This window comes from Doryrhamphus excisus, chromosome 16, assembly GCF_030265055.1.
Source record: "Doryrhamphus excisus isolate RoL2022-K1 chromosome 16, RoL_Dexc_1.0, whole genome shotgun sequence".
In the NCBI taxonomy this organism is placed as follows: domain Eukaryota; kingdom Metazoa; phylum Chordata; class Actinopteri; order Syngnathiformes; family Syngnathidae; genus Doryrhamphus; species Doryrhamphus excisus.
Genome location: NC_080481.1, coordinates 9,753,267 through 9,778,422, shown reverse-complemented (window position 1 = coordinate 9,778,422; position 25,156 = coordinate 9,753,267). Strand labels below are relative to the sequence as shown.

At 39.0% G+C, this 25,156-nt stretch overlaps 1 protein-coding gene across 1 annotated transcript; it reads right to left on the bottom strand.

The window, feature by feature from the left end:
• Positions 1-1,343: 1,343 nt before the first annotated feature.
• On the bottom strand, positions 1,344-8,024 carry LOC131104723 (hepatic sodium/bile acid cotransporter-like). The gene is made up of 7 exons (XM_058052217.1): positions 7,952-8,024; positions 5,894-6,131; positions 5,327-5,413; positions 3,432-3,544; positions 2,464-2,668; positions 1,673-1,851; positions 1,344-1,569 (listed from the first exon to the last, which is right to left on the bottom strand). Exons 2-7 carry the CDS (start codon positions 6,104-6,106, stop codon positions 1,344-1,346), a joined length of 1,023 nt encoding a protein of 340 aa, XP_057908200.1. The 5' UTR covers positions 6,107-6,131; positions 7,952-8,024.
• Between the last annotated feature and the right edge of the window lie 17,132 nt (positions 8,025-25,156).

Here is a 25,156-nt window from a genome sequence, read left to right as displayed (position 1 = left end):
AGGTGCAGGTACTTTTTCAGCATGGAAGTTACAAGTCATAATGAGCTACCTCTATCCTTCTATAAAACATATATATAAATACAATCTAGCTGGTAAACTTTAAAATGTATTGTAAATATTAATGATCAGTATTTCACATTCAAAGGCCACAGAGGCAGCCAAAAATCCCAAAGGGATTAACAAAGCATTCTGTCTGTATGTCTGTCTCATCTTAGTGCATTGTTTGAGTTCCTTGCTCAATATTTGCCATAAATTGGTTCCACATACTGAAGTGCTGAAGGTTTAGCATTGTTCCTGCGTATAGGCGATTTAAGTTTAATTTTCCCTAATGTCATATTTCTCATCACAAGTTGAGAAGTATTGGATGACGTTTTTGGATAACAGATTTATGTTTGCTGTAAACACATTTTTATTACATTGTTATTAAATTTTTATTTTAGCTGATTCAAAATGTACTAGATGAGGAAATTTTGATTTTATGATTATAGATATAGAGGGTTTGGATGTTCTCTATTCGTGGGGTGACAGCGGGGTGACAATACAATTTTTTTCACATCCGGGTTTTGATTTAAGGATAAATGGCGTACGAGATGGATGGGTTTTTATTTACAGTACAAAAAAATTTAAACTGTCTCAACAATGTTTCATTTGTATCAGGATCAGCTCAGATGATCAGAATGTCAAGACAATTTTTTACCAAATCCCTTTAAATCATGTTTGCTCAGTAAAAAAACAACACATATTGTACTTATAACTGAGATGTTCTTTTCATGGGCAGAAAATGAGGGTGGCATTAGCATTTTATGTCTAATATTTCTGTGGTATAACTAGCATTTTTTTTTTCTGCTAAGTATTATCCTGTTAGGTGCTATTGATTTATGTATTTGTATTATGCAGTGCTACAGTTACTTCATTTTGCACTTAATGGCATCGGTTTTCATGCTTTCAAGGTACATGGTGTTGTTTTAGTGTTACATATTTGAAGTGATGTATTGCAGCTGCAGGGGGAATGACCCAGGACAAATTTCTCTTTGTGAGACAATAAAGTTAATCTTGAATCTTGAGAACTGTCCATCATACCGTCCCTTCACAAGACGTTTTTAGTCCATCGTCAGTTGCGGCAGGTTGGTATACATCTGTTGGACAAACAGTTCAATTATGAATTAATTGTGTTTGTAGGTCATGCAAAAGGTAAGAAATTGTAAACCTGATGTAAACGCATGCAGGAAATGGCTAGCGGGTGTGTAAGTCTACATTTTTGGACTAAACCTCTTGACCTCAGTGGACAGTTGGATTCTTATATTCGACAATGCAATACAGTGACATGCAGAAGAATAATTTACTCAGTTGTATGAATGCCGCTTTTTACCTTTTTTTTTCCTTGTGAGCCTCTGATAACACCTGAACAGCGCTATGAGCGCCATGCCTTCAATGATCTGCAAGACTGCATACATAAATGGGAAGAGGAAAAGCGGGCCGACCACATATGATGGAAAGGACAACTTCAGAATGGTTGAGCACAGCTGGGTGTTCTGACAGCCTGTTTCGACAGCAACAGTCCTGCACTCCCTGAGATAAGTCATTTTGTACATGATGGAAAAATGACAAACAGGACCAGTGATACAACGCTGGTGAATACATCAAAGTGGCTGTGAGAAGTATAGTAATTTACCGTTGACTAAGTTTGAAGATTGTAGAAATGGCGTAGCCAAAGATGTAGCCCGTGAAGGGCATGATGACGGCAGCTGCCATAAGTGGAGAAGACGCCATAGCCACAAGTTCGTTGCCGATCGCATTGGCACCCACGATAATGAGCGCTAATGTGCCAAGTGACACTATAATGAAACCTACCTGAAAAGAGTGTGACAATGTGAATTAAGAAAGGTTTTTTTTGGTTGAATAGTATGAGCCACCCAATAAATAAAAATTGAAAAAATAAATAAGTCACTGGGAGAGTCAAACATGTACAAAATAATGCCTCTCTCCAAACAGACTTGACAGTCTGACAAATTCACTCAAATTCACTTGTTCGAATAAACTCAAAATTCGGTAAGTACCCATGCAAAAAGAAAAAATGGGAGTGGGACAAAAAGCCAAAACAACAATTAAACTGAAATAAGATGTAAGTCAGATGATCAAAAGTTTAACACCACAACTCAGTTATGAGCTGCACCATTCTTGTTCATATGAAAAAAATGGTTTGGGTATGCTCTCCACTGTGGGTGACTCCTTTTTGACCCCTAAAATAGGTCACTTTGCTTCTTCTGTTGCTTTTTATATTAATTACTAAAGGCCTCATTTCAAATAGAGGCCTCCTTCAAATAAGCATTTGATAGTCTTTGCAGTTAACTAACTGGCCACTATTTGAATAAATAGTTCATTGCACATTTGGTTCTTATACAGTATTACTGTCTTTGTGATCTCCAGCAGTATTATGAGCAACACTGGTGTTTGCACACTGACCTTTGTGACAACCTTGGCGTACTGCGGCCTATAGTACTTGATTAGAATGCCAATCCCGGTGGGTGCAAGGATCACGAGGAGTGATATTGTGATCTCGACATAAGGTACAGTTCTCTGCAAATGGGTGAAGGTCTGACAGTAGATGAAGAGCAGCAAGGGCATCATGCCCAGGGCCAACACGGTAGAACAGAAAGTCATCACAATGCTAAAGAGAACAATCGGGAGATTACAATGTTTTCTTATTAATAAAACACGAACAGTAGAGGTATGGCATCATTAAAGGGATAGTTGGATTTTTTGACATGAAGTTGTATAACACCCGCATAAGCAGTGAAGTCTGTCGACTCAGTGAAGAGTTTGTCTTCTCAGAACAATATGCATTCACACCTCACAAATCGCTCAGCTTTATTTTCTCTGCCATCATATCACTTCACGCTCCCACCTGTCCATTGTTAGGCACATTTGCTTCACCGGTTTCACAGTGTTTACTGCTAGGACAGTGAAAGTTAACATGTCTGACTACGAAACAAGTGATGACAACATTTTTTCTAGCACAAAGCCAAAGGGATATCATTATGAACCGGAACACACGGATGCTGAACTTCAGCTGCTTCACCATAGCCACAATGGTTTCCACATTATAGCCAATGGCAAACAGCCAAAGTTGTAAAGTAGCAAAACCATGGAATTTAAAGGGCAACAATTACAATGTCAAGTCAAAAAACCTGGACTATCCCTTTAACTCATTGGCTCGTATTTGTAGGTGTAAGGTTTTTTTTTTTTTTTTTTTTTGCACAAGAGGCACAAAGAAGTGATGATGCAACTCCACAATAGAAGAGAACACGTATGGTGCAGTATTAAGCTGAAAAAACAGCCACAAGATGACGGCTTGTGACTACTTTGCAATACAATAAATGAAAATGAACTTGACAACTTTGCCAGCCTCAACAAATGTCATGTGTGTGTACCTGAGGTTTATGTCCCCCTGGACAGCCAGAGCCAGAATGTTGGAAAGGTTCCCCCCAGGACAGCACCCACAGACGAGAACCGCAATAGCCATCATTTCAACCATCTGGAAGGCCTGTAGAAACAAATGACACAATTTTAAACCTTACTTTACAACAAATATAATTAGGAATCAGTGCCGTCTGTGATGTTTGCAGGGCTTCATAACAATGCAGTGGATCCCCCAAAAGACCTGGGAATGGCGAGTAATTGAGACGGCTTTAAAAATGTCTATTTTTGGTACTTGCTTCCCTCCCGCCCTCCAATTTTGGATCAATATTTGCAATGAAAGTGACTGTTCCAATATGTTCCAAACATTCCAATACGCTGCTCCCTTTGCATGGAATGATTTGCAAAATGAATTAAACTTACCTTAACTTATTATGTTAGGATTTTAAGTTATTTTAAAGGATCGTGAAATGAACGGGCTTGGCCAATGTAATTGTTTTTAAATTGGTGGAACTGTTGAGTGTTCACTGTGAATGTTGTATTGTTTTGTATGTTTAAATTTTGTGCTGCTATCTTGGTCAGGGCACTCTTGTAAAAGAGATTTTTTAATGTCAATGAGGTTTATCTGGTTAAATAAAGAATGAATGAATGAATACAAATTGAGCTGAAAAAAACCTAATAAAGTGCAGTGAGTACGGTACGACTAAAGTAACGCGAGACGTTTTTAACTTACCAATTGCACTGTGTTCGTGAATGAGGGACCATTGACCTGCTGCCGTCTCGGGAGAGGCGGTCACTGTGTGTGACTGGCCAATCACAGAGTGTGAAGAGTGAATACATAATGAGCATGGTCTTTAAAGACAGATACGGATATTGAGAAAATGTACTCTTTTACAACCTTTCACTTTAACACCTATGGACAATTTAGAGTCAATACAATGAAAAACATACTATTTACATTATTATATTAATAATATTATTATTATATTATTAATATATTAAAAATATTAAGAACAGGTTAATGAGAAAAACCTACAGTATTCCTTATATCAGGGGTCAGCAACCCGCGGCTCCAGAGCCGCATGTGGCTCTTCAGCCTCTTTGTTGTGGCTCCCTTTGCAATGCTTGAATATTTTTTAACACCACAGTGGGGAAAAAGCATGTCTTTGTAATGAGTTTAAAAAAATCCAACTTTGTGTGAGTCCATGAATGCATCCTGACTGAGTTCTGACTGGTGATTGGATGAGTACAAGGATGAGCAGACAGGATGCTATTCAGTTCTCTCTCACAGGTAAACATTAAGGAAAATACTTTATAAATACTTTTCATACTTTCCCAAAGCTATTTGACAATTCTAAAAAATAAATTAGAGATCATATAAAACAGCGACATTGGAACTTCAGGTATCAGGTAAGTTTACAGTAATTTACACATATATTTATGTAAGTTTATATTTAATATAATACTAGCAAGAGTACTCCAACTTGTTTTTTTTCTTATCTGAACTACTTTGATAGCCCCAAATTCCCTCCAATTTTGTTTTAAACATACAATGTTTTGCGGCTCCAGGCTATTTTTCTTTAGTGAGCAAGGGGGTGAAATGGCTCTTTTCATAATAAAGGTTGCCGACCCCTGCCTTATATACAGCATACTCAAAATTTCTATGATTTCATTTTTTGCTCCCATTTTGAGCTAAAATCTTCCACATGGAATTTTCCCTGTTTTAAATTGACTTTTGTGACCAATACACATTGTGGATGAAATTCAAACATTGTTTGACATTATATCCGCATACACACAATGATGACATTTCACACAGATATGAAAACACACTCTATATAGTGTTAATTTGGAACAAGTACAGTGTACAGTATGTCTTCTGCAGGCCTAATATTTACAATATACCAACCTTAACTAAGGCAAAGGCAGTAAGGGGCATGACAAGATACTGGGCCACCAATGCTATTGCCACACCCTTCGGTTTGAGAATGTGACTCTGTAAGAAGAACAAAACAGAAATATAGTCAAACAATATTGCACATAATAAATGGTATTTTACCCTTTGGCATACTTAATCTTGTGGTATCAAAAGATGTGGTCTTAACTGTGATAGCTGAATTCCTGTGTAGTAGCATTCCTTATATCCAGTATGAATAGAATATTATCGTAGTTAAAGCGTAAAAACACTTGTTTATAACTGTCTAAATACCGTTTATAAAATTATTTAAGCCTCTAGATATGAAATAACACTCTTATAATCACCCTAACACTTGTATTAACCAATATAGTAGACTCTCTAAAATGCATTTTTGTGAATTTATTGGGTGACTTGAATGTATTAATTTGATTTACAGTATTTGTATGAGAAATTGTTTAGTTGCGTTTTTGTCAAACCTTTCGGAAAGGATTAATAACAACACAAGCCACTGTGTTAACATATTATCATCTCTATTGAGCTTTAACAAAGGCTGGTAACCTTGATCTTGGAAAACTCCATGGTGCATCCCAATGAGACCATCGTGAGGAATAAGATAGCCACCAATATGCCTTGGATGGCTTTGTCCATCATGGGTGTAAAAATTAAACTAAAGTCCAAAGTGGTGGTGTTTGTGGACGTCACGTTGAAGGTGAGCATGCTGTCGTTCTGCATCAGATTGGGATCAAACATCGGGCTCACAGTGTGTTCCATGGCGATGTCATCAAGTGTCTCTAGACTACAGAACATGATAACAAGAGACACAAACGAGAACCAAGACGTAATGAGTCATTTTTCAATTTTCTATACTCTACACACAACATCCTACATAATATATGTATTAATGTTTAATAGGACTGCCTCCATATGGTTACTCATCCAATAAATACTACAAATATACTATCAATCTACATCTACACCTGGATGTTGGTTTTGCTTGTATACCAATTGTAAATTATGATTTATGACATGATTAAAGTAACATTATTACTGAAAAATGACTATTGATACAATAATTGCATATAACATGTAAAAATGACTTTACAACAGTAGTTGTGTTTTGTTACATAATTAAAAGTTCATTCATTTTTTCTGACCCATATAATTCACCCTTTATACTGAAATTGTCTGCCCTTTTTGTTAGAAAAACACACACACGCAAAAAAATAATAATAATAAAAAAAAAAAAAAATATATATATATATATAGTATGTATCATTGTTGGAAGGCTGAGAAATGTGGACACATCGGCTCTCAATGTTTTTCAACCCTAAGGTGTGCATGACCTTACTTCTCCTTGGTTTTTGCCTTGACGGAAAACACTATTGTCGTGAAAACATAACTAACGCAGGGAAAAATGTGATCGTCCTCAACAACAAGGCTAGAGAGGCAGCAGTGAATGAGGTTAAGAAAAGAAAACCCTCCATCACAAATTTTAAGCGCTGCAAAAGGTGGCAAAGGCAACCTGGACAAGGCATGTACTTTTGTACATGCGTCAATATCTTGCTTCGCCAATTTGTTCTCACATGCTTGTTTTCAGTATGTTTAATGATTTTATGTTTTTTTCTCATTTTTTTCTTGGCCTTCTGCAGAAAAAAGGGCCCTAAAGTCCTGCTGAGACTGTGCTGGATATGCACAGGGAAAAAAAGAAAAATGGCTAAATGCTGCATCAGGTGTTCACCTGCCCAAGTTCACCTAGCACTAAATGTTGTGCTGCAGGTCCTACTGGAAGGAATAAACGCCACTAATCTCCAAACACACACATTCACACATGCACACACGGTCTTCCTCAATTATACTAAGTTAAAATGTAAATACAGTTAACTCCTTCTTTATGTGGACTTGGTGTTAACCGCTCCATTCTTTATTTGTATTTCATGTGTCATCTATGTTTAGTTTGATTTTAATAGTTACACTATTTGCCACATGTAGAATAAATATTCATACTGAAAAATTTGATGCTGATTTTTTAATTACTTCAATTGGAAATGCTTTTATCATTACAAAATGGTGAGTGTTTCATACATAAGCTATTTTTTTCTGTAATACCATGTAATATCATGTCATTAAAAGGGCACCTAAAAGGTTACAATCATTAACTTTAGGGATGTTCCGATCAAGTTTTTATGCTGCAGATCCCGATAATCCGTGAGTGAAATCGTCCGATACCGACACCAATACCCATATGATCACATACATGCAGTGTAATTCTTTGAAAGTACTACTGTCTCCTGCTTGTACTACTGAACAGCTTTTGAGAAAAATACAGTAAACTTGGCTGACAGATTATTTCCCTGTTTGCTATCGCTGGATGTTTGCACTAATCTCCAACTACACACAGATCATTAAACAAAAATTCAATAATATAGTCTTACACATCACTCACACACATACACAGTACATTTAAAGTCAAACCAGTAGCGCAAGCACTGAAAAAATAAATTTGAAGCAAATTTTGGTCAATTTTAAGGCTTTACAAACATATTAAGGCAACAATTTTCTGCATATTTTCACTGGTTATGATAAACGTTAACAAAACATTTTACATCCAATCCTTACCATTCGGAGTCTCAAGGTACGCTCAAGAGGTTTCACCAGACACTAATGCAATCCAGTTAATACTCTGACGAATGTATTCCTTTGGTAATGTTTGCCGTGAAAGACACCCTGCAGGAATTTGTAGAGGAGGTATACATCAAGTTCTTCTTAAATATATATGATGGGAATACACACTCTGAGTAAGGACTGGGCGATATGGACAAAAACTCATATGCCGATGTATTTAGGTTGAATATTGATATATATCCGCAAAGTGAGTTCAGAAAAATAAAAGACAAATATGCTGTTGTTTTATTAAAATATATACTTAACATGAAGATGTATTTTTGAAATTTTATAGCTTCATGCACAGATGCACTGTATCTGTATCTGAATCTATATCTGTTCATCCATCTAAATTATCTGTATCTGTACTCGGAGTGGGCGAGGCATAAAACGGAGGTGAGTGTGGTTTAAACGGAAATGGGCGTCGATTAAATCTGTACCTTATTTTAAATCTGAAATTGACATGGATTGATCAGAAGTGTCTATATGTAAAAGGAAAATAATCTGTCAAAGATTGAGTGACACATTAAAAAAGTAAGTTAGCACGTACCCCATGAACGTGATAGCCACTTGTAGCTGCCACGTGAGACAAAAACGAGCTAACTACTAGGGATGAGCAAGTGCACCACTATCTGTATCTGTATCTGTTCACCCATCTAAATCCATATCCATATCTGTACTCGGAGTGGGCATAAACCGGCAGTGGGTGTGATTTAACCAGAATTGGGTGGAGCTTAAAGCTGGGCTTAAAGCTATACATTATTTTAAAGGGATAGTTCGGATTTTTTGACATGAAGTTGACATGACCTGAAGTTGATATGAGTTGAGTTGAGGACAAAAGACCTCACAAAACTCTTCCTATTTTTCAAGCCAACCAACGGGAACCAAAAGTTAAACCCGCCATCACTCTCTGATGCCAACCTGAAGTCCTAACTTAAGCATTTTTAAGCATAAAAAGAACTAAAACACATGAGAAATAATCGTTTCCAAGCTTCTGCTCTCCATCTGGTCTCTGATGCATGGGTTCCAGTTGTGATCTTGGTCACATATGATCAAAAAAATTGTGAACATAGCCTAAATTGGCCTCAAATGCTGGGCCAGAAGTAGCCGGCCTTTTTTGCAGTTACTGCCCAACATTGCTTTTGTGTCTCAAACAATGCAATAGGGAGGCACCACAGCTTTTGTGTGGACTCCCTTTATTGATGGTTGATCTATGAGTCACTCCGAGGTATCACAGTAAATACTGGCCTAACAAAGCAACAAAACAAAAACAAACTCAGGTGGCAGCTTGTTTCAGTGATGACCAGAAGGGCCTCGAGGTGCAAATCCATGTTGCGTGCATGGCCCTTTGTGCTCTAATTTGGGTTTTATTGCATACTTGGTAGGTGTCGTTCTGCAAGTCATCCCTGACTTTTCTGGGTCTGTCTACTTACTTGCACCCTATCACATTACATACCATTATAAAAGATCGATAACAAGAAGGAAAACAGTTGCAACTATAACTGCAACAGTTGAATAAACAGGCGCAAGATTGGGGGATATACAGTATTTATATGTAAATTGCTTTTATTTATTTATTTATTTTCACAATGAAAAGCATTGTTTAAAAAGTCATTGTCACTATTTGTAAGATTTTCATTCTGTATACTCAGCTTAAATTGTGCTTTTATCAGACCTTCAGGCAAACTGAAGAATCCCATGGAACCATTGTGGTTTGGAGAGACTGAATAATGTTAATAATTAGTGTAGGATGCCTTCTGCTGGTGGTTTCTTGTAACCACTGTGGCTGTGGAAGAGGCAGCTTTTCTATCTTTTTCTTTTTGAAAAAAAATGTTACCCAAATATAATTTAAAGGTGTTTAACCACAATAAAGCAGACAGGGCTGTCAGTCATGAAAACATGTAATTGCAAATCATCAAATTTTGTCCATAGTCATAATTAATTAAGAAATGTGTTTTTATTTATAAGTAGGGATGTAAATCTCTTTGTGGTAGACCATTTGTTACGGAACCATGTATTGTGGGTATATTTTATGCCAAGGATTGAGCACTGACATGACCTTGCTTCTAGAAGGAGAAAATTTATGTTCATTGGTGGGGGTGTAGTGAATGTGTGTGTTTAGGCACATGTTAGTCAAAGCTCAGTGGTGCAGTATATTTGACGTATGGGCCAAGTGGGCAAAGCAGCTGCCTTGGATGTCATGAATTCCGCCAATCTCTGGTCCTCAGCTTCAGGTTGCCCTCCACTGGCAATTACTTTCATCCACAGACTGTGACCAGGAACTGTTCCCCTTGGGGTTGGCACACACACTTGCACACCTCTAGCCTGCTGAATGCTAATTCTGGGCTTCAGCCAGTGCAGCTTTGGTTTGAGCTACTAATCCCTTACTGTGTGGCGGGAATCCTTCTAAATGCACCCTGATGGTTGCGTGGCGGGAATCCTTCTAAATGCACCCTGATGGTTGTGTGTTCACCAGTCCATGGCTGCCCATGCTGGTCAAACACACTGGTGAAAGGCACAATAAAAACACTGTTGGCAAAGCTTTTTAGCACCACTGAAGCAGTGATGCATTCATATGTAGGGACTAGGGACACAGGAAGCCACTCATCCACGTTAATAAAACAGCAATGTGGACATTAACCTGTATTGGCTTTGGTGCCTTGAAGATCATCATAATGAAAACAAGCAGGGAGTGCAGGTGAACAGGGATTAAGGCTGCAATGTTTGGTTTAGAGGATTAATTCATGGGTAGGAGATAGGTAACTGAGAACCAGCACTAAAATTGGGATCATTGGAATCTTTGGAATACCATGTTGAGAAAATGTGGCACTCTACTTCATACATACACTCATTCCCCATCCTGGGCAGCTTTAAAGGGGACCTATTATGCTTTTTCAACTTTTCTGAACTATAAATGTTGTTAGAGTGTTACTATATAGTCATGTTAAACGATGCCAAAGTTTCACATAATGAGTGTTGGCCGATAGAAGCCAGCGGCCCTCACCACGAAAGGTGCATTCATGTGGAACACAGTATGCTGCTGTGCGTTAATGGAGATGGGGAGAAGTACAGTGTACAGCTGGAGGACTGCGTCACAGTTTTCAGTGGGTCCGAGTTATTTTAAACACAGGTAATCCCACAAAAAAAAAAACGACCACATTTCCATTACTGATGTCAAGATTGTCTGCACTTAGTAAACGTGGACCTCCACTATGACACTTTGAGTTCATACACAGTAAGTCAGGGGTCTCCAGCGAGTAGCTCATGAGCTACCAGTAGCTGCTAACAGCTGGAATAGGTGAGGAGTCTAGAAGATCTAGAAAGCTTTCTGTGCGGGTCATCGTGTGTAGCTGCTATATAGGAGTCCACAACTCAATACAAAGGGACGATAAATGAGCATAATAGGTCCACTTTAAACTGCATTCCCCTTGCATGTACAGCACATGCACTTCAAATTCGATATCTCTATTCAGCACCCGCCAACTAGCGTGTCTGCCGACCCCCCCGCTTCTGTTCAACGCAAACAGCCGGCCTTGTTTAGCACCAGGGACAAGGTCGTTTAAGTGATAATGAAGTCGTCTCATTAATGTAATGAGAGACATTTTTAATGAAGGTGATTTGGGGATAAAAATGTGCACACACAAAGAGGCAAACAAGCAGGTTGACAAATGCGTCGAGTGAGTTTACAGAAAAAGAACAAGCATAATGACCTTTTCATAACTACTAAAAGAACTAGCGGCAGTCTGCAAAAGCAAGAATTTTACAAGGATGAAGTCAAAATGTTCAGAGAAAATTTGTCATCTAATGAGAAAAAGTTTAAATTTATGAAAATAAAGTCATGGTATTAGAATATATTAGTTCTATATGCTAATGTTGGAAAAAAAGTACATTTTGGAAGATTAGGTTGGGAAAATATATGATATCATGGAATAAAGCTAACATATTATTTGAATATTCATTAATTCATTCATTTTCTACCGCTTATCCTCTCAAGGGTCGCGGATGTGCTGGAGCCTATCCCAGAAGCGGTGTACACCCTGGACTGGTTGCCAATCACAGGGCACATATAGACAAACAACCATTCACACTCACATTCATACCCATGGACAATTTGGAGTCGCCAATTAAGCTAACATGAATGTTTTTGGAATGTGGGAGGAAACCGGAGTACCCGGAGAAAACCCACGCATGCACAGGGATAGCATGCAAACTAAACACAGAGATGGCCGAGGGTGTATATGAATATAGTCATATAATAATTCCAAAAAGAAAATATACAATGATGAAATGAATGAAACAGCACAAATGGGGGGAAAAAGGAGCAAAGACCGAAGTTCATACCTGTAATACTACTTCTTCAGCCATATCACAAAGCTGAGATGCATTTTTTTTTCTTGAAATACAACTTATCAGCATATCTACTTGTTTTGGTTTACATAATATCAAAGTGACCCTTTCATCCTTTTATTTTTCAGTATGTGGCCCTTTGTGGAAAAGGCTTGGGCAGCCCAGATATAAAGTCACCTCTGAAGTTCAATTCAATTTGGAATTCAGCCAACGTGTTAGGAATTTTTTTGGTAATGTTTTTTTTGCATCATAATAAATTGACTTGCGCACGATGCCACAAGAAACCTTGGCATACCTTGAGAGAGCTAAGGTCAGTGAGCATAACTTCCCAATTCTTATTCCAAACTGAGGAATAAGTGGCTGTATGGTGGCCGAGTGGTTAGCATGTAGGTCACTTAAGTGACTGCAGTCACTTAAAACTATAAATTCCAATCCCAACAACATTAATCCTAATGCACCAATAACAGGCGTGGCTTATTGTGGACACAAGAGGGCACTGGTGATTCTCGTCTGCAAAGCATGGGAGGCGCTCAGTTGCTGCAGTGCTTCATGTAGAAAGCAATAACATCCTCCGTCAACTGTTCTGACTGAATGCATGGTCTCCAAGGTGCATAGAGTACAAACTGTGACTTTCTGCAACCAAATTGTACAGATCAGATCAGCCCGGAAAAAAGTGTGACGTCATCGCAGTGAAGAAAACGACACAGACACGTAAACACAGAATGACAAAGGCGGGCATCCACCATTTAGTGACTGTTTGTTACTAGAAGATGATAAGCTTTTCAGTCTGTCTTGCTCTACCCATTATGCTCTGTGCGTTTTCCACCTCACATTTAATGTTGCCAAAAGTAGAGGAGAGTAGCTTTTTGTACAGCATTATGAAATAAACTTTAAACACACATGGCTAGAGATGCTCAATATTGGTTTTCTTACCAACATTCGATATTATCTAGAACTTCATTACAATACTGTTTAGAGCTGCTGAAATTAATTGACGATTAATTGATCATCCATTTAATCTACAACTATTTTGGTCAAATCAATAATTTATAATTTTTTTATTTAAAAATTTAAATATCTTTTATCTATCTTGTATCTATCAACTGAAAAATCAAGTTTGTGATTAATCACAGAGAGCTCAGAAAACAATCCTTAGTTGTGGCCCTAACCAATATCAGTAGAGGCAGCAGCTCTTCCGTCAAACTAGTGTTGTGTAAATAACACATTATGCTTCGTCTACTGGATAATCACATGAGCACAATAAGACAGATCCACCAATATGCAACTCAAGATTAAGAAAAAGAGCCATTATTCCAGAAGTGTGTTATTCGATGTAATCAAGGAAGAGACCGTCCTCCCCCCTCAAATAACCTGCACTTTATACTGTATTCCGCATGACAGATGTGAGCTTTAGTTTTGACTTAGTTTTCACGTCATTTCCTCCTCTGTGCTCTTATTTTGGTTTTCATCATGTTTGATGCGCAGTGGTACCTGTTTCTCAATCCTTACACTTTACACTCTTTGCAAATTGCATATTTACAATCGGAAGGCCAAGAATAATTCCACACCACCAACATATTGAGCTTGTTGCTATGTGGAGCACGTTGCAGTTTAATGAGGTCTCATTCGCTCGCCGATGTCATTATTGTCAGAAAAATCGATACAGATATGATCCAGTATCTCATTTTAATGCCGATACAGGTCGGTCAATCCCTATCTGTCATGTGCACCTAAACTACGCGAAAAAATATGTGTGTGTGTGTGTATGGGGGGGTCACCTCCATAGCTCAACTACAGTCACAATGGCCGGCGATTGGACATCTATCAGTTTCAAATAGGTACTATTAGCTTGTCAAGTGTGGTAAATAGACAACTCTTGGAGGAGCCATTTGTCTCACCAGCCGGGGAGCAGTTGTCCATCTTGTTGCAAAGCATGAATTCACAGAGGATGTCTTGTACCTGTCAGGTAGCACACACTTGCACTGCCACGACATTGTCAATGTGAGCGCATATATTTGTTGTTTTGTATGTTTACAAAAGGACATAGTATGTGGGTACTTCCTACATGAGTGCTAGTGCCACACATGCATTGTCTGGACTTGTCTTTGCTCTTTCCAATCTTGCAGACTGAGAAGCTCCTGCCGTCCATATCAATTAGCAGCAGTTAAATAGCCACGCCACTGGGCTACACATGACTACATTTCCCACAGCGCGGAGTGGGAGATTGCATCCCATTATTAATGGCACTGTCAAGGAGGAGACGGATGCTGAGTGCTACTCAGTGAACCCGTATTTGGATTTGCTCCATCTCCCCCTGACCCTGCACTTCTCTTACAAAAGGTCAACTCTTCATCTGCAGAGACATTTTCATCCACTTGCCGCATGTTTGATGTTGTAGTTTGTTGTAGTTTATTTCTTTGGTGGAACGTAAGATCATCTGTTTCTGTGTGTGTGTGTGTCCCTTCCTTGCACGTGTGCATATGTCTTCCAAGGCTTTATTGATCATGTGCTCAGGGGGGTTAATGCTCAGCATTTTCGAGGGCTCAGGGAACATGGCAGCCAAAGTCACTCCATGAAAAAGGGCCGCTGGTGAGAGATCTGTGAGTTTAATCCTTAAATCAAGAGGAAGGGGTAAAATGTTGCGTGTCACCTTCATCTAAAGTGACTCGGCAGCCACGAGCACTCAGCTCAGGGTCAGCCGGTGTCTGGAAACATTTACTGCAGAGCGGCGTAAATTAATGTGCAACTAGAAGCATCAATTGGTTGAAATTGTACCTTGAAACAAATACTTAGATTGCTTTTATGGTACACTGGCTTATGATAGGGAATTGTTGTGTTGTATTTTCTCTATTTATTGTTGCCAAAGCCATCGCACATATATTTATGTTTAACACAGGGGCGTACAAACCTTTTCCACCGAGGGCCACATATGACAAATTACATACAAATATGCTAAGAACTTTTACATACAATATTTCAAGAAAAGCTCAGCTTTTTGCAATTATATATTTCCAAAATGTTCATATTTAAATTTATTATATACTTTTTTTATTAAGTTAAATCAAAAATCATCAGAACTTGGATATCTCTGTGTAAAATGAGTGTAGATTTTTACCTTTGAATATCATTGGTTGAAGTATAGTGCTTTCCTGCAGGTTGTTTGTTTTCTGAGCTCCTTCCATTCCCCTTTCATCCGGTTTCTTTATTATGTGTAATTAATCACAGTAAAAGCCTACATTATGAGGAGTCAATGAGGGAGCTTGATTTTTATTTTAATAGTGTGTTTTGAGATTGTGTAGCAGCCAAATTAACAACAGTTGTTACTGGAAATGCCAAGAGTGTGACTTTTAAGAGCTCGAAATCCTCTCGCTGTTCCTTTTCAGGTCACTGGCACCGATCAATAACTTCGCTAATGATATGTTACAGTCATTTTGTGAAAAGGTGTGGGCTTAGATCCAATTCAATGGCCTGTAAAAAAAAAAAGCAAGAAGTTGTAAGAGGAGTTAATTGATGTTGGCGATTATGGCTTTCAATTCAGGGCTGCACTACATCCTTCTGAAAGACTCTTGTAAGCCTCAGGGAGTCGCACAATCCACACCTCAAGCTGCATGGTTTTTGGCATCGTACAGTGCTCATAAAATTAACAGTGGCGATAAAAAACACACCACCAAAGTATGCTTCTAATGACACCTGGAGGCCTGCAGTTCATTGACGAAGGACATTATACAGTAAAATATTATTGAAGCGCCATGGGATGAGAGAGCTTATATTTGCTGTGAAAAACAAAAATGACAACTACATTAACAGTTGAAGGATGTAGAAGTCCTTAAGTCCCTCCCCTCGTCAAAAAATAAGTGCCTTTTGTGTAGACAGCAGTTATTTTTAATTAATGTTATGTAGTACTGCATCATAGAATCTCGCTTTTCATGTTATGAAGATTGGCAGTGGTCCCTGCAGCTCATTATTTTATGTGTGTGCATATCTGTGGGTGCCTGGAAGCTGCCCATCAACTTGCCAGTTTTGCCAGCATGTTTTTACCTAAGGATGAATTCACCAGCTCAACAGGGAGCACAAGTTGTGTGCTGAAAGATATAGCCATCCCCTCAGTTGGGATCCCCATGAATAAATGACTAAAAGAAAGAAATATTAACATTTCTTCATTGAACTGTGTAATAAATGCATTTTATGTATGACTCCAATCGTTTCACAAGTAAAAATGGCTGCATTTGCACATTTTCTGTTTAAATACAGGGCAGAAACCTACGGTTAACGTCTCCCCTTGGCTTGATGTGCAAACCCAGCCAATCGCCTGTGGCGCTCAGTCAGTGCACTGAGTTGGACCACGGTCCCTGCCAGTTGCTGTTTGTTTTGTTAGCATGTCGGCAATGGTATAATGTTGCAGAAATATGTATTATACACCATGACATTCTACAACCTGTGTAATGTCTTTAATGGAAGTGTGACGTCATTATTCTTCTTAACGTCATACTTGGAAGTGCTGCAGTACCCTCCTCATCCTGAAGGTGGTGGGGCTTGTGTGATCTGGAAGGTGCTTGTCACTGCCAGTGTTTTTTGTTGTTGTATTTTTACAGCAGCACCACCATCTGAAATATATGTATATATATATATATATATATAATATATATATAGATATTTTTATGCTCTGCTGAATGCATGAATGAAATTCACTGTTAAGATACATACATACATACATGTCTTACATATTCAAGCTCACCAGAAAATGATCCGATTTTAATAATAAAGTATTTCAACTTTTCATGTAGGACGGGGTGCATGGAAATGCTAAGATGACAAAGGTTTTTCAGTTGATAAAAAAGTAGATATAGGTATAAGAGATATTTAGAAACTTTTTTTTAACCCAAGTTAATTCTTTCTTTTTTTCTCGTTATCCTCAAGTACAGGAGAAGACTAACTAAGAGTCTTAATGAGCAACCTTTATTAACATAAAAAAGGGGTCCTAGCTGGCCATGATCCTAACTACACATCACTGGATAGAACACACCATCTGTTATTAAAATCATTACATGAATTGTAGATTTAAAAAAATGTGCAATTTTACATGAAATGAAAAATCATCTACCTGCCGTGGTTTGGTCAAAGTCAGCTGGAACAGGCTTTAGCTAACCAATAAACCCTAAAAATGCAAGTGGTAGAAAATTAATGATGATTCACAACGCTGGAGCTCATGCGTCATTGCAATCAGTAGTTATGTTGCATTCCAGATAAGTGTATCCCAATGATGTCCCTTGTTAGCTAGCTCATAATAACTCATTTTCTCGTGTTATAATGCACAGAAAATGGTAATAAATATGTGTTCATGTTTCACATAAGGATTGTGAATGATGGCCAAATTCCAAGATAAGACATTGCAGTGGTGACATGATTGTGCAAGAGGAGCCTTACGAGCGGAATACATCACACTCAGAGGACAGGACAAAGATACAATGCACTTTCCCCAGGAGAAGGCAGACCAAATGGAGATGAGGACAGGATGGACTCTCAAGAGAAATCTGACCAAATGAAACAGAGTGAGTATGTTCTATCACTAGAAGCAAGCCGGTAGTAGAGTTTCAAAGAGGACCCCTGGATATATCAATGACTCCCCTTCCCTTAACCCAAGGGGCATGCGACAGTATTCTAACACAACCTAAAACATACAGTATATTGTGATATACAGTAATTGTGCCTTTTATCAAAAGGCAATCCTATTCAAACACTGAGGGTTCGCTCAAAGCACAAACCATAAGAGGTTAGGGACCGAGGTCAATATGTCGACCGTACCCCGTTAAATAATGCCCTTTATTTATACGAAATAATAATAAAATAAAATGAAACAACAACCAGAAAAAAACAGACATGACACATTAGCTGAAGTGAGCCGCCATTTTTGCTCTCTGAGGACAACCGAGTCTGGCATTTCAAAATGCAATCTAGACACTGACAGCAAGATGGCATTAAAAGCTTATTCCACACTGACAAGAAAGTCTTTCCAAGGGCTGGTAATGTTATTTTCTGTGTCTGTGTTGAGCCACAGGAGGGTTGCATGCTGTATATTTAAAGAGAGAAAAAATAGCCTGATTTGTTTGAAATGTTTCTTTTCTTCCTTTTTAATGGCGGTGTCCCATTTTCTGCCCAACCACTCTTGTTGTCATCCTACGCACTACACAGCAGAACTTACACAACTGGCAGCGTGCTCAGTGTGTAAAAAGCCCACCATGGTGTAAAATTAACTTGCCACCCTCCACCTTGAAGACGACGGGCGGTGTAAAATGCTGCCGGCCCGATGCTGAGACATACACATTCAGTGACTACCACTCATACCTTTATAGGGAATGAGAGCAGTATGCCTCTTGAATGAACAAATTACAAATAAACAAGGGGGAATGTGCAGTTTTTGTTCTTGAAATAGAAGCAGCTGAAATCAATAGTGGTGGGCGAAGTAAAGAGATTGTTGTTGCTCACAGTCAGAAGTACAAAATGCTGGAATCTCAATCTATCGATTAAGGTGTGCAGCCACACATCACTGGAACTGCAAGGACGTTTCATTCTCCTGATGAAGCCCCCCCAGGGTGAGGATTTAAAGAGTAACACTGTAATCACTCTTTTTCCGAAGAAGAAGGTTATTTATAACACCTCTTGTTGCAGATTTAACACCCTTCCTGTGTCTTTTTAGAGGACACTGGACCTTTGCCAAGGCACCGTGCTTCAAAACAAAATGCCATCACGCCACTCAGGCCAGGTTTTATTTATTTATTAATAGTAGTGTACAGTATTCCCTTGTAAATCATATATTTTATCATCACCAGTGTCAGCGTTACATTTTCTAATTATTCAAATTGTCGACCCTGCTTGAATTGGTAGGTAGTCCAGTCTAGAATGACTACAATGCTTCCATCCATTTTCTATACAGCATATCCCCATTATGTTTGCAGGGGTATGCTGGAGCCGATCCCAGCTGACTTTGGGTGAGAGGCGGGGTACACCCTGGACCGGTCGCCAGCCAATCGCAGGGCACATATAGACAACCAATCATTCATACTCACATTCAACCTATGGACAAATTAGAGTCACCAATTAACATTACATTCATGATTTTTGAAATGTGGGAGGGAGCCTGAGTATCCGGATAAATCCATGCGCACATGCGGAAAACATGCAAACTCCACATAGAGATGGACAAGCAAACTCAGATCTTCCCAATCTCCTGACTATGGGGTCAACATTCTAACTACTTGGTCACCATGCAGCCGCTACAATGCTTCCAGACAACATAAAAAGTATCACAGTAAAGCCATATGTCTCCTCTCTGAAGAGATGCATCGTGCTGCGATGAGCTTTTCATCATGTATTTCTGAGAGTTAGAGGAATGTCTGTTTTTTTTAATATAGGATGGCTGCAAGAGTTGCAAATGTCAGAACTTGAGAAACACTATTAAATTCAAGAAAGTACTTAGAAAGAACCTAAAGAACTGAAAGTTAGCATCTGTTACAAGGTTATTTAGTTTAACATGGGTTTGGGAAAGGTTTAATGGACACAGCGAGTGAGCCAGTGTGTTTAATGATGATTGTACCTGCTGCTGAAGTTTACAATAAAGTTCAAGTGAGCAAGTATACACCTCCAAACAGCCACTCCTTAAAGCTAAAAGGGGGCAACATGATTTTTTTTTTAAATGGGGCACCCCCTCTGCTGACTATATGATATGAAAAATGGAACCATAAAATCACCTTAATTTCCATTTTACTTACTTTTTCAAGTGAACATGTATCATTTATGAAACTTACAGAGGATAAGACACCTTCTTTAAGAAGACTTAAGATGTGTGACTTAAGTACATTGGTGGAGTTGTTGAAGGATGGTCCAGGAAAGTAGACAGCAGTCGGCGAATCCGCTGTCTTCCACCGCTGAAGAAGGCTAATGATCTCTTCCGCTAAATTTAATTATTTCTTTGGTTATTTGCTTAACCTTCTGAGTGTCACATACGAGTGTTGTCCACATGGCTGCTTTAGCTGCCATTTGACTGATGATCACACCGTGAGCCTCGAAAACTGCCCATACTCCATCACGTGTTTGTTCTTCAAATGCCATAGTAAATTAAAGCTTTTTAACGTGCAGCCCCCATCAAGTACTGTAAGTATTAAATGTTATCATGAATGTGCCTACATGGTTACAGCATGCATGTAAAATGATAAAATGTTATTGGATGTTTTTGGCAGTGTTTCAATAGCAAACTTTGAAAGCGGAATATGTGTGTCCCATTATGTGCATTATGCAGCGGTCCCAACCCACCGTACTTGCAAGTGCTGTGCTGTCTACTTGCAAAATGTGGGCAAAATTTGGAGCTCCGTTTACATTCTACCACGCTCAAATTCCAACAAAAAAGCTGTGTTCTGTAAAGTTAAAATCATATGCTCTCTGACACAAACTATGCATTATTTCCTTTGAAGAAACTGAATTTTGTACATTATTCTAATAGAGTTGACTAGTTTTTACAGGTGTACCAAATAATGTTGCTGGTGAGCATACATTTTAGTCATACATAACCATAGTCATTATAGGGCAAAACTAAATAAGCCAATGCATATGAGGTAAAAATATTATCATTTCTGAGATAGAAAGATTGAGAATATACCTAAATTAGCCTAAAGAGTGTTTTAATGAAAGGGAGCAGACATCCCCTTGACAATGGTCCTCTTTTTCCCAGGAGGGGAAAAAGAAACAACACTCTCAAAATGCCTGCACAATTTGACTGAAGGTCCCCTGATGATTAATGAATGTTAGAACTCCCCCAAGGAGTTGCATAAATTTCTCTTTAATCTAAGGCAGACGTTGCAAAGACTCATTTATTTAATTGAGACACAATCACTTATTTGATGACCATCCTAAAGGCATCAATTATGGAGTATGTGTGCATTCCTAATGTACTGTAAAAGACTGTCTTGTATACACAGCACAAGGATAGAATTGCAACGTTAACAATAATAATATATTAACAAGTACATTTTTGTCAGTCAACCCAATGGTTGTAATAATTTATCATTTTGCCCATTTTGACTCAGCTAAGATCCAACTACATCAATCTGTGTTCAGCATATTTCCATTCTGGATGACATACTACATCGATCCTACATTGTTGAAAAGGTTATCGATCGATTCCATTGATACTAGGGCATTCGATCTAAGTAATGCGTGGTTTCTTTAGCACTTTGTATGATACAGTAAATAGGAAAACGTTACTCACTCAAGTTGATTAGTCATGCATATTGAATGATGTCATGTAACGGCAACTGTTGTCGTTACAGTGAGTTTGTTACAGGGCATATATATACAAACAATCAGTCACGCTTACATGTGCTTTGTGACTTGGGAAGGTATTCGTGTCATGTAGCTTCCTATCAACTGGTGATGGGAATTTCAGTTCTTTTGGTTTGGTTGGTTCTTTCTGATTTTAAAATTGTATGCATATATCAGTATTATTTGTAGAGGAAGTAGGTCAATTTTGATAAGAGAATGTAACACTGAGCAAAAAATTAGATTTGGTTTAATTTGTCCTCTAAATGTACAGAACAGAACTGAGCTATGTGGGCATAGCTCAGCAGTGAGGTGCTAAAAGTAACCTCATGTTTTATTTGTGAGTATCAACAAGTTCTTTGTATATGATCTTTAGTAAGCAGTGCTCTCTGGAGGCGCATTGCTTTGGCCTGACACGCCAGCATGACTCACTTGCCCATTTTTCCTCTGGAGAAGTGCGCACATTGTGTGCGTGTGACGGATCGGACCATGTCTCTGTGCCCAGAGCAGGAGCAGGGGCTCGCAGAGGACTGTCACTGCAGGGGAAGCAGCCATGGCCGGTTTTCTTCGATACACACAATCTCTGAGACGCTCATGTATTCTGCAGCCTCACTCGCACTGTTTGCATCTGCCTTCTGTGAAATGGAAGGTTATGCTACTTTTCGACTGTCAGTTCTTTTTTCTGCATTGTCTAACCCAGAAACACACGGACACCCTCCTACTCTCTGCTGCCCGACCAATAGGCTCATGCATTTCCTTTCTTGACCTGGCAAGGCTTTACTCAACAACCACTGACTGAAAAGGTCTCTAACCCCATTTGCAGCAAGCCGGGCATTGGTACACCCAATGGGAGGTACCCCCAAACTAGTAAATGAGCAAAAGGTTTACATGTTAAGAGGCACAGGCTCTTGATCATGTAAATGATCATAAAACCTCATAAAATAAAATATCTTCACAAAGACGCAGGAGAAAAGAAGAAGCAAGAGAAAAGAAAGAGTTCAGTTCAACGGTTCTCCTGCTGTAGGAGACACTAGCCACGTTTACATGAGGTGTTTTTCTCCTTCCGAATGGAATCTTTCCAAATGACCTTTCCGTAAGCAATGGTACACATGGAAAGGAATATTCCAATCGTGTGTCTACCTGCGCCGCTATAATCAACCAGAATAGTCAATGGGGCATGCGCAGTAAAGCGTAAACACCAACATCACGTGATACCCACTTCCTCGAGTTTTTCTTTCACTAGTTGGAATAACTCCGTATTGCCAGTTTTTCGCTCGTCCAGTCTTGAAATTTTGTTTGAATCAAAAACAAACCTTCCGCAGCAGCCCAGTGCCAATTGCTCGCCTCCATTTTTTTTAAATCGAAGAACGTCTCGAGCTGCGTGTTACGTCATAGCTCAGCATTCGCTGAAAGAACGCACCCGGGAACAGGATGAAGTTCAATCTTGCTAATATTTTATAATTAAGCTCGGCACATGTTTTATATTGACAAGTATTTTCTTTTTTTTAATAAAACTGGACTTGTGAATGGCGTATAGAAGGGTTTAGATTCTGTTCCACAGATGGCGGTAAAAGCTGCTTGCCAACCGCCAATAAACAACAGAAGAAGAAAAACACCACAAAGAAGAACTCAGTCTGATTTCCGATTGAGCGGGTACACCTCAATCGGATTGGGGAAAGGAATATTCCAACCCTGTGAATCCGATTATATATTCATTCGGATTGGCAGTTTTATTTCGGAATGAGGTGTATTCAAAGGTTAATTTCTTTCCGTTTGATCAAATAACCCGAATGGAACGTGGCTATTGTCACCACGACAACTGCACATATGGAATATGTTCAGAATAGTCCTCCATTTTCTAATAAGCCAATGAAACTCATTGATTTGGTTCCAGGCTGCACGGCGGACGAGTGGTTAGCACGCAGGCCTCACAGCTAGGAGACCCGAGTTCAAATTCCACCTTATGTCATTGCAGGAGGGACTCTATTTGATGAGGGGTTTTCCAATGGAGACGAGCTGACGACTCAGCCCAGTTGTGCAATACGATACACAATACTAGTTCCCTCATAATAATAATAACTTGTCCTGTTTTTTTTCCTAAGTGCTCAGACCATTTCTTGTTTTGAACAGCCAAACACTCCCTACTTGTGCTTAGTGGAGGTAATGATAACTGACTCACTCCTTGAGTAAGTGAATTATTGAAAAACTGCTGTAAATGTGCTTTGACTTCCAGTACCATTCTATTTTGGAATTTAGAAACCTTTTAAATGGTGCGATTGTCGACTATGTCTGTGATAGCTTTAATGCAACCTAAATACAGATTAACATCATAATTATAAGAATTGCAGCTTTTTCTGTGCTCTCATCTAGGGTACAAGTATAATGTGAATACAGTAAAGGAGTGAAATATTGAGGGGCAAGTTTAGCCAGAGTTTAGCCAGACAACTGACTCCATCTAAGAGATATCGAGAGATAAAACCCTGCAAACTGCTATTGCTGGTGATGAATAGTGGAAGTGATCTGTGGAATCATAGGACGCTGCTCTGAACATTGCTCCCAAATAAGCTTCATGTCATTGTGCTCCAAGCCCGCACAGAACCATGGGATAGACCTTTATCTAAAGACAGCCATCTTTCCCTTGCCTGTCAACAGAGAATAGAATTGCCAAACCTATGGGTAGGCTTGCATATTATATCATCAGAATGACTTTTAAAATAGATATATAGATCTGAGTGTCTGCCTTACAGAACCATAAATAAAAGCCATTTCCCCAACATTCACCACATGACACCTGCTTCATAATTTATACTGTCAGCGTTAAGGTCTTAATGTCAAACAGATGAAATATATACGCCATTTGGCATTCTGCATAATTCTTCTATGGATAATGGCTGCCCTGCATTGGTATAAATCCCACCTTTTTAAGAGATTAACTCAGAATGGAGACTGGTGTATTTTTTAGGCAATGAGATGAACAGGCCAAAAATATAAGAGTCATGCTGCACAAAAAATGTAAGTTAAAGCGTATAGCAGCAGTGTGTTTAGTGAAGAGTTATTTCATTGCTGTTTAAATCAAAAGCAGTAAAATGTATACTGCTATCGAACCAACCTGTGTCCAACCTTCCGTTTTGAAATCAATTCATTCATTCATTCATTTTCTACCGCTTTTCCTCACGAGGGTCGCAGGGGGTGCTGGAGCCTATCCCAGCTGTCTTCGGGCGTAAGGCGGGGTACACCCTAGACTGGTCGCCAGTCAATCACAGGGCACATATAGACAAACAACCATTCACACTCACATTCATACCTATGAACAATTTGGAGTCGCCAATTAAGCTAACATGCATGGTTTTGCAATGTGGGAGGAAACTCGAGTGCCCGGAGGAAACCCACGCACGCCGGGGAGAACATGCAAACTCCACACCGAGATGTCCAAGCGGAGATTTGCACCCAGGTCTTCCCAATCTCCTGACTATGTGGCCAACATGCTTAACCACTGTGGCCATC

Excerpts from the sequence above, each read along its gene's own strand:
- LOC131104723 (XM_058052217.1), bottom strand. The coding sequence starts at position 6,106 with ATGGAACACACTGTGAGCCCGATGTTTGATCCCAATCTGATGCAGAAC. Across the intron at positions 3,545-5,326 it reads CTGCCTTTGCCTTAGTTAAG|GCCTTCCAGATGGTTGAAAT; the intron begins GTTGGTATATTG and ends TTGTTTCTACAG. Across the intron at positions 1,570-1,672 it reads ATCTTCAAACTTAGTCAACG|GGAGTGCAGGACTGTTGCTG; the intron begins GTAAATTACTAT and ends GACTTATCTCAG.